We start from the raw sequence: 10,783 nt of genomic DNA on the forward strand, positions 1-10,783 counted from the left end.
CCAATCGCTCGACACCGCTAAAGCCAGCTCAGTCTACGAGTGCGTTCCACTTGTTTGCATAGCTCCGCCCCTTTGGTCCTCCATATTTGAGATTATTACGGCGGTCCAAGACGAGCGCCTGAAAGGCTGCCCAAAGTTTGTGCCAAAGCCCCCCCCCCCCAAAAAAAAAACAATCCTTCGTGCAAACAAAGGAGGCTTATGCAAACGGATTCTCTTCTACCAATGTGGCAGCTAGGCTCTCTCCCATTGGCTGGCCGCTACCTGGGCATGCAAATGAGCATCCTGGAGGATATAACGGGCCGGTGCGGGCGCCCAGCGCTCCAGGTGGCGCGATGTCGTTTTATTCTCGTCCGCGCAGCGGCTCCCTGTCGGCGGCCTCGGGGCGCTTCTATCCGGCTTCTTCCGCGGGCTCCGTGCGCGGCAGCTCCAGCGGTTCGGACTCCTGGTTTTCGTTGTCCCGGCTGCACGCGGCGCTCCCGGCGGCGCGGGCCAGCGCGGATGTGGCTCCCGCCTGGCTGGGCCCGGGCCGGCAGCAGGAGGCGCTGCAGGGCTTGAACGAGCGCCTGGCCGGCTACCTGCAGCGGGTGCGCGGGCTGGAGGTGGCCAACCGAGCTCTGGAGGAGGAGATCGCCGCCATCCGAGCGCGCAAGGCCGGCGCCATCGGCCAGAAAGACTGGGAAGCCTGCGAAAGGCCCCTGGCCGAGCTGCGCAAGCAGGTGAGGGGCGCGACTGAAAGGGACGGGGTGAAACACCTGGCAGGTGGGAAAGGGATGCGAGCGGTGGGGACGCAAAACGCTGGTGGGCTTGGCGAGAGAGGATACTAGAGCACCTTTCAGGTGATTCTCCATCTCCAGGTACGGATGGTTATCTGCAGATCATTCCAGCACTTCATAGGACCCCAACACAGCTACGCCCACCAAGGCCACGGTTCGTTCCACGCACGTTTTCTTTCCCACTATGTTCAATGGAACTCGCTGGAAAGCGTGTATTGCTAGCGTTTTGCTGCCCGAGTGTTTGCTGCCCGAGTGTTTGTAAATCCAGGCGATTCAGGCAAATGAGCAAGAGGGCAAGCGCAAACGATAAAGGCATGGGTGGAAAGGTCAGAAACTGGGCGAGTAGAGTCAGTGGCCAAGGGGACACATTGACCTAATACAGGTTGAAGGCCAAGAGAGAATGGTGGAAAGCAGAACTGGAGGAGAACTGGGGCAAAGGAGCCAGACTCAGCCCTAAACCTATTTGCAATATGGATATATTATTTTCCTATCTTCCAGTGTTTTAAAAGTGCCACAGAGCACTTCATGTACATGGTATTGCCATAATCCATATAAACACCAATGAAAAGCATATGGAATTGCTAAATACTAAATTGGAGGAGATGCACTTTGGATTCTAGAATAAAGTGTTGTGTGCGCGCGTGTGCAGTCTAAATGTTTTCCCAGCTTTTCCAGAAAGCAACCAAGCACCCTCTCCACACCCATATAACTTTTTGATCCTGTTTTCTCTTGACAGTTTAGCAACAGTCTGGTTAAAAATACAAGCTTATTCCCCCACTCCCTTTCTGTAAGAATTGTATGGAAATAAAACCCCTTCTTGATAGACTTTCTTTTCTTCCTTGTACGGGATGCTTGCATGTCCAAACAAAGGAGGATCCAGACAAAATGTGGGGATGTAATAACTTCCTTGGAAAAAATCACCTAATCCTCCCCTTTCTAACACCTGCCTCCCCCCCCCCAAAAAAGAAAGCACAGCTGGTTTCATAGTGAGGCATACAACTCCAATTGTTTCCCTGTTGTAAGCTCATATTCGAAAAGCTGAGTGTAGCTGGAAATCCAAGCCCTTGGTTTGGTAGGTGTAGCTTTCTTTTCAGGCTAATATCCTTGGATTACCTGTTTGACCACCTAGTGGAATCTACCTTTCTGCCCAACTGGTTTTCAGCATGTTCTTGTAACACCAGGGTTGAAAGGTGCTGAGATGTGCAGCATCTAACCAGGTAGATTCATTCATAGGAAATTTCCCAGAGCTGAGCATTGGCTAGCAGCTCATCAGCTTTTTATAGGTGGTTTGCAAGGGCTAGTCCACCCATAATGCACTAGAGTGGCTCAAAATGAGGGGTAGTTTGTGTGTTGAGTTATTATGTTCTTATCCCACTGTTCAGACATTGACTCCCAAAGTGGTTCACATCAGTTTAAAAGAAAAAGGAGGAAGGGCGCTCCTGGAACACAACGTTTGACAGGGAATCACATGGAACATGATCCAACTAGGATACACCCAGCCTGTAGAGAAAAAACAACAACACATCTTATTGATGTAGTGGTATATGACAGAACAGGAACACTGAATTGAAGATTCAGTCATTCAGATTTTCATTACCAACAAGTTACACATCAACACAATGGAGTCTCATAAATGGCCTGCTCTGGATAGCACAGAGCAAACATTGCAGCCATCAGTTCCTATTTTAATTTTGTATAACCAAATGCAATGGTTCAAAGAACATGTCTGCCATGCATTTGAAAACAAATATGTTCATTTGTTTTGCAAATACATTTGATTATTCAGGCTGCAACCCTCTAGGTCCAGCTGATTTTCAACAGGAGCCGAGAATATGGGATTGATGCAAACCAATTTGAACACGGTGGGATTTTTGCATAGGATTGTGTTGTACATGCATTACTGATATACAACTGCTCCTTCCCATGTCAGGTGGAAGACCTCAATTTGGACAATGTTAAGCTGCTTCTGCAAATCGATAATGCCAGGTTGGCAGCTGATGACTTCAAGCATAAGTAAGTTGTTTTGTTTACAAACCTTTACAAAAACTGTCCCATAAAAGCAGGCCTGTGGAAAGAGTGTATAATTCTACTCCAGACACCTAAATGTGAGGAGAAATCACAATGAAGTCTCTTGGGGTGTTTGCGTGTTGAATTCCATATGCCAAAGAAGATTCAAAAATAAAAACTGGGATCCCTTGAAAATGTTGCTTTCTCACAGGTTCAAAGTGAAACATTCTCACTTTCTAATCAATTAATTTAACACTCTTCAGTGTTAACTATCACACTTTTAGCGCATGTTACTTTTTGTGGAGGAATTTTACTAGCGCAGTTCTTGAGGTTCTACATTGAAATTAATATTTGACACACAACTGCAAATTTGTTAATGTTTCTAGTCCTTATGATTGCATTGCCTGTAAATGATACCTGGGTCATGAGGATAGAATCTCTGTTCTATACATGGCTAATTGTCTGTTCCTTGGGACCTCTATTCATGACCTCCAGTCCTGACATTCTTCCTGCACACCTTATTTACTCATCTCTTTCTTCAGGTATGCTACACCTCACGATAAATTCTGTAAATTTGATTATATGTGGCTTGGAGCCACCATGTCCCAGGTTCACTCCCTGGCATCTCCAGGGAGGGGCTAGGAATGTCTCCTGCTTAAAACACCAGGAAGTTGCTGACAGCCAGTGTTGCTAAATGGACCAGTGGTCTGACTCAATAGGAGGGGAGTGGTCTTTGTTGGATTCTTGTTCCTTGTCAGTTTTATATTGATTGATTGGTGTTTTTATTCTTTGTAGTTGGCTTTTATCACATGAACTGCTTTGAGATTTCATAGCTGAATGATGGGATAGAAATTTAACATTTGTTTTAAAACATACACATATAAGCCATATGACTATGTGAACCCGTGAGCCTTCTTTATATATAGAAAGGTTTGAAAAGCTGCTGCTAAATTTTTGAGAGAGACATGCATCTAATCCTACACTCAGACCAGAGCCAGAAGAGACAACAGAGTACCAGCTATATCCCAATGGCCATGAAAATAGATTAATATATTAAAATACTAATATCAATATTTAAATCATGTTAACCCTCACCCCCAAATGTGGAGGTGGTCTGGGAAAATACCTGAGCATGATTTACACCCGGGTCTGAAAGGTTAAGTGAAAGTCTGTTCCATTACTTGCACTTGGTTTCAGCCTTGCAACTTGTTTGTTCATTTGTTTCTTGTTTCCTCCTTCCCTTCTTCCAGACTGGATGCAGAGCAGGCTATGTGTGACAGCGTGCAAAAGGACACACACGGGTTGCGCAAAATGATCGATGACACCAACTATTCCCGCTTGAAGTTGGAAGGGGAACTGGAGTCCCTCAGAGAGGAGCTGGCTCACTTGCGCAAAAGCCACCATGAGGTAACAGTATGGCGAGAGCTGCGTCTGAACCCACCTGTGTGTCTAGCCCCAGGTATTCAACACACAGCTCTGAGAGGATTGGAATATTTCCCATGGAGTCAGTATGTGTGTCCATAGTAAATATATGCTTGCCCTTAACCTTATAGCCAATAATGACACCCCCCCCCCCGAGGAATAAAGAAAGCTTACATGGAATGAAAGATGCTGCTTCAGGCTACAACTATGCAGACAACAAGCCCTACGGTTCATACACACCTTAATTATGAGGGTAAAATAAAGGCCTTACCTAAACATGGAGAGTGAGTACACCTGATCTGGTCATAAGTGGAGCACAAGTCAGGGATAGATAACTGTACCTTCCGTGAGAGTTAAGATCTCCCCTTCAGGATCCTATGTCAACAAGCCAATAGTATCTCTCCCCCAAGCTGTGATTAAGCAAAGCACGAGGATGATCCTTGAGATTGTAGAGCAAAAAGGAGGGCCTGTTGTGTGAGCTACCTAACCACTGAAAATCTGGGGTTCAAATACTATTTTGAGCCAACTGAGTGAGTGAATAATCTGACACCTTAAACCCTTTGAAGCATTGTTTATTTCCTGCAAGTTTGCCATTGTGTCCTGAGATAAGTTTGAAACTGAGTGGTCACAACATTAGTTGGGGATAACCAACAAGTTACCCATACATTTCCTGAATAAGTTACAGATGGGTAGCCGTGTTGGTCTGCCATAGTCGAAATAAAAAAATTCCTTCCTGTAGCACCTTAAAGACCAACTAAGTTAGTTCTTGGTATAAGCTTTCGTGTGCATGCACACGAAAGCTTATACCAAGAACTAACTTAGTTGGTCTTTAAGGTGCTACAGGAAGGAATTTTTTTATTTCCTGAATAATTTACTTTTGAAAGAAGATTTTGTTGCCCATGTGAAATCCAATTCCTCCTTATGGGAGGGTGATGATTAAACTTTTCTGGAAACTAGAGATCAGTATGCTGATCTTTACAGTAAAACTGTCTGCTACCCCTATTAGGTCATGTCTAAGGTAGGAGCTGGTACCAGAGTCGTGCATAATTTGTTAAGGGGTATATTTTATAGTAAAGCTATGACAGCTGCACTGATGCCATGATCTGCAGTAATAAACCATGTAAAAAGTCCAGACTAGCATCCATTGTTACAACAGATACAGCTGAGAGATATCTCACGCTGCAGACATAATGCTATTATTACTATTAATAGTAATATTATTGGTATTAGTAGTAGTAGTAGTAGTAGTAGTAGTAGTATACCACCTTTTATCCATCAATCTCAGGGCTTTTCTTTTCACAACACAAAATTCCAATATAAAAAGAAGAAGACGAAGAAGAGTTTGGATTTGATATCCCGCTTTATCACTACCCTAAGGAGTCTCAAAGCAGTTAACAATCTTCTTTCCCTTCCTCCCCCACAACAAACACTCTGTGAGGTGAGTGGGGCTGAGAGACCTCAGGGAAGTGTGACTGGCCCAAGGTCACCCAGCAGCTGCATGTGGAGGAGCAGAGACATGAACCCGGTTCACCAGATTACGAGTCTACCACTCTTAACCACTACATCCTCTAGATCCCTTGGAAGCATGTTCTGAGAAAAATGTGTGGGGACACCTGGCAGTGTGGTACTTACGATTTAAACTCTTAAAATAGAAGGGAGATGAGACATTAGTAAACAATAGGAAAGTGTACATATACTTCAGGCTTCTCTGTGGAGACAAATGCTTCCCCCCAAAGGCCATATTGACCTCTGCCCCCTAACAGGCTTTCTCCCTTTCTGCATGGTCTGCAGGAAGTAGAGGCCCTCAATGCTCTGATCGCCAAATCTGACATAACAGTGCAGGTGGATAATCCACAGAAACATGACCTGAGCGAGACCATCGCTGAGATCCGCAACCAGTATGAGAAAATGGCTGAGCAGAGCCGTTCCGAGGCTGAGGACTTGTACAAAACCAAGGTGAGGAGGGAGCTAGGGAAGGGGAAGAGCAGGGACGGGACAGAAAATGGGTTGAGTTCACATTTAAAGGCAAATCTACCTAATTCACTTCCCCCCCCAAAACAATATGCAAACTTGAAACCCAGCCACTGTTCAGAATTCACACTTCTCTGAATTTTGGAATGCCATTCTCCAGCCAAGCAGGAATGCATATACAGTGGAACCTCGGTTTTCCAGCGTCTCGGAAGCCAAACAATTCGCAACCCGAACGCCGAAAACCTGGAAGCGAATGCTTGTTTTTGAACGTGCCTCGGAAGTCAAATGGCTTCCGAGGCGCATTTCTCCATTTTCGCAATGGAATTTGCCGATCGCCCATTGAACCTCGGTTGTCAAACGTTTCAGAAGCTGAACGGTCTTCCCGAATGGATTATGTTCGACAACCAAGGTTCCACTGTACTAAAGTAAAGTATGCATTCAATGGCAGGTAGCAGTGGAAAGAACGTACCAAAAATCATTGTATTTGGGGAGGCTGCTGTGCAAAAACGAGTATACAAAAATGAGTATACTTGCCTACAAACGTGTGTATCAGGAGAAACTCATTAAAATGCTGATCAATTTTTTTCACGGGGACCTTTAAAAAACAATAATCACAAAATGACATGGAAATGTGGAGAACTGATGATTGGAAAATTGAAAAACTGTGGGAAACCAACAAGATTGCTGCATCCCTAGGAGGGAGCATGGCTCTCTGCCCCACTCTAACTTCCCTTTGCCATTACTGTTCGCCCTTGCAGTTTGACTCCATGTCTCAAGAAGCAGATGTGCATGCCCAGGCGCTGGAAGAAGCCAAAAGCGAGTTGACAGAGCTTCGTCGGCAGCTCCAGGGAATAGAGATTGAACGCCAGACTCTGCAGAAAATGGTAAGACGAGGGGTGCCCTCTTTCCTTCCCAATTCCCAGTATAGGCCATAAGAGGCTCTCCTGAGCAGTGAATAACTTCTTCCTGCAAATTATAAGCATGCAACAGACAGTGAAGAAGTACCACTACTTATTTTATAGCAGGAGTGTCGTCTTCTGTCGTGCTCTTTGTCAATCATCTGCGTATCAAAATTATTCATTTATTATTACAGTCCTACCCCATCTTCCTTGCAAAGAGCTCAATCTGGCATCCATGGCTCTTCCTACCTCCCCATTTTATTCTCACAATAACCCTGTGGGGTAGGTTAGGTTGAGAGTTGGGAACTGGCCCAAGGCCACCCAGGGTCTTAATTCAGCACTTGTAACCAATACACCCCAGTGACTCTAGATACAGTTTTTCCTCAGAGATGAAATCCATCAAATAAGAGGTCTGTTACATCAGAATGCACAGCTAAGGGTTGAACTTAGAATTAAAGGAACTGCCCCTCAAAGCAAAATACCTTTATTATGAACAATCAACTTGGAGTGAAGTGAGGAAGAGCTGGCTTGAAATCTGTTGTTGCTAAAGAGAGACGTTGTGATGACCCTGCTCACCCCCATTCTATGAATACAAACTGACCTGACTTCAACACTAGCAATGGCTCGTGGTCCTTCACATCAGAGGGCAGCCGGCTAGCTAAGGAGTGCTGGACCAGTGATCCATATCCATTTTCTGGGACAGCCACTGCACCCTATGCAAGTTGAGTCAGTCCAGGCTCCTCACACCTGTGGTTGCTGGGCTCCAGGAGTGACAGATGCTGCTGTAAGAAAGGACACACACTTTTGCTCCAAGCTGGCTTAGCATCGCTGGGCAGCTTCCTCCCGGCACGGAGCAGAGCTCGCTACCCACTGCAGCCATACCCGGCGTATAAGACGACCCCCGACTTTTTAACCTCTTTTCTGGGGTTAAAAAGTCGTCTTATATGCTGAAATCTACGGTACTCTTAAAGCTCTGCTCAGCTTCAGAAGCTGTTTTTTGTGAGTCAACACACGTGAGGGTACTAGTGTTGAAAGAACAAATCTAAAACTAATTAAACTAAGAGAGCTGCTCTTACAGAATTTGTGGAGTCCTGGCCAATATTCACTCATTTTTGTTGATGCTATATGCCTAATTCTGTATAAAAGTTAGGGTATCAAATTTTGTTCACTGCATAAGCCGAAACCGTTTTGTGATGCAGATAGACACGCTGGAGAATACCTTGAAGAACACAGGAGAGCACTATCAAAATGAAATGACCAATCTCAACCATATCATTGCCAAGCTGCAAGATGAGCTGGCAGCCTGCCGCGCTGACTTGGAGAGCCAGGCCCGAGACTATGAGGCCCTGCTAGACCTCAAGACCAAGCTAGAGAACGAGATTGAACACTACCGTAGCTTGATCGAGGGGGCAACAGACAGGTAACAAAGGGTTATGCCCCCTGACTTCCTTCCTTGTACTTCTTGGTCATATGCCTGTTGAATGTCCCTGGAGTTCTTCCACCAGGCTCACTTTCGCTTCCCCAACCTACATTTGACAGGAAGCTGCAGCCATTCCTGGCTCCCTGGTTGGTTTTTCTGTATGATCCATGCTACCAAGTTTGATTCACAATATGACATTGGTAGGGGGGCAGGTTTTCAGAAATCTACATCTGCTAGTTTGCCAGCCACTCCATCCAGTCAAAATTCTGTGTGATGTATCTATCCATAGGACATAATTTTTCTAGCGCTGCATGTATCTGAAAATACTTGCTTCCTAATAAAAATATACCAGGAGCTACCTTCACATTGGGCATAGCATCAAGTTACAAGGTTAATAATTCTATCCTCTTTTCTTTATAATCATTTGTGGTTTGCTGTTCTTCCCTCAATCAGGGTAGTAAAAGATTAAGTAAATCTGCATCCTAACTAGGTCTGAACCCTCACAACCTTCAGTTATATAGCTAGAGATGAAACCAGTACATGACTGACTTAGCTGTCTCTGAGCTGACTGCCTTGTGGGACAGAGGAGCCAACTCAGTTTCTGCTTTTTCATGAATTGGGGAGACCATTAGCTAAGACAGGTGGTTTTCAGGTATAGACTGGGAAGACGCTTGCATCTTTCAGAACAGCATAAAGGGGAAAACCCACTGGTGCTGTTTCTCTTATCATTGTAGCCATGTGATGTGACAAGGTGTCTACTAGTGAAATTTTGTCTCTAAAACCATTACTAAAGATGCAGGAGCCTTCATGGCATCTGATGCTGGCAGCCTCGTTTTTGTCAGGCTACGAGTGATAGAAAGGTTGCGAACAATCATTTAAGTCCCTTGAGTAACCCCACTGACTTTGGAGGAAACATGGCAGCAGATGGGAAATATGGCTGTAGAAGCTAACGCAATGTGTTCGGTGGCACAGGTGTGTAAGCAAATCTGTAGCAGGAAGCCCTCACAGTAAGCAAATCATCCTAGGATGAAGCAAACAAACGGCTGCCATGTTTTGTATTTTCAGAGGGGAGTTGCAGAACTCAGGCAAAGCAGGTAAGTTCTCCTCTATGATGTAGCAGTAGACATTACTTAGCACAGTGCTGCTTGCTTCTGCATGTCTCTGTCTGCCTGAAACCTGCTTGTTGATCTCCCGGCCTCACAGTTCAAACACTCTCCCAGGCTTTGTTGTTTGCTTTTCTACCAACAGGACTCTTTTGGCTGTGGCTTGGTGTGAAAAACGCTAAACTGAGTAAATTGTTCAACATGCACAGGGGCTCCAAGCACAGTGCTGTATCAAGCCAGTTGGCTGTACCCAAGTATCTTCAGGAAGTCAGTTTTATGCATCGGAGGATGTAATGCACACATACAAAGCCTGAACTCATATTTACCAGTGTATACCCTAGGAACCAGCCCTGTTTCTCATTGACAAGCAGCAGTTGCAGTCTCAATTGAAAGCTGCACAGGTGTCCTCAAGGTGGAGGTTGCATTTAGCAGCGTCAAAAGGCAGTCTTCAGGCTTTTTTCTTTTTTTTAAAAAAACAAGTTTTTGATCTCGTCTCCCGAGTCCATCCTAGGCTTCGCACTCTAACCAGTTACTCTTTATTCCTCTTTTGCAGACACCAGGAGACAGACCATTAAGAAGGTGGTGGTCACCACACAAGAAATTGTGGATGGGCGAGTGGTGACTCAGAGATCTGAGGAAGTGATTCAGTAGGCTTGTCCGGTGTGGTGTTTGCTAATCCCTGTATCAAGTTCCTTTTACTGCTGAATAAAAGAAACAATGTTTAGCAACTCTGGACATTCTGTCATGACATTTGCTTGCACAGCTTACTGTGATTAGTCAAAATCTATATTAAAAGACAACCTGGAATACAGAGGTTGGACCCTGCATAAACCACATTAGCATTAGAGTGAACAAGTGCTGCTGTCCCTCATCTACCAGGCTAGAGCCCCATATGGCAGCAATGGAGAGCAGGCAAGTGCACATTTACTAATTCCTGAAAAGCTGAAAGCAGAAGGGATTTTATACTTCTGATGTGGTGGGGAAGCAACAGTCCTCTGAAAAGAAGTACCAGCAGTGAGGGCCTATGCCATCAGAACTGTCAAACACTATGGTAGACTTTCTCATTGACTACTTAAACCTTGGCAACACAGGCTTGCTACATGACCTACTAGAGTCCTCAAATCACATTTCACACACATCACCTCTCATGAGAATACAGCCCTAGCGGTGTATCAGCAGAATTCTCCA

General features: G+C 45.1%; 1 protein-coding gene across 1 annotated transcript; it reads left to right on the forward strand.

Moving 5' to 3' along the window:
* The first annotated feature begins 157 nt into the window (after positions 1-157).
* LOC308476480 (keratin, type I cytoskeletal 18-like) lies at positions 158-10,323 on the forward strand. Its single transcript, XM_081004100.1, has 8 exons — positions 158-716; positions 2,704-2,786; positions 4,031-4,187; positions 5,994-6,158; positions 6,932-7,057; positions 8,272-8,492; positions 9,558-9,586; positions 10,149-10,323. The coding sequence occupies exons 1-8, from the start codon at positions 333-335 to the stop codon at positions 10,244-10,246; spliced, it is 1,263 nt and encodes a 420-aa protein (XP_080860226.1). The 5' UTR covers positions 158-332; the 3' UTR covers positions 10,247-10,323.
* The last annotated feature ends 460 nt before the right edge of the window (positions 10,324-10,783 follow it).

The sequence above is a fragment of the Podarcis pityusensis genome, assembly GCF_964106645.2.
Source record: "Podarcis pityusensis genome assembly, chromosome: 1".
NCBI classification, from domain to species: domain Eukaryota; kingdom Metazoa; phylum Chordata; class Lepidosauria; order Squamata; family Lacertidae; genus Podarcis; species Podarcis pityusensis.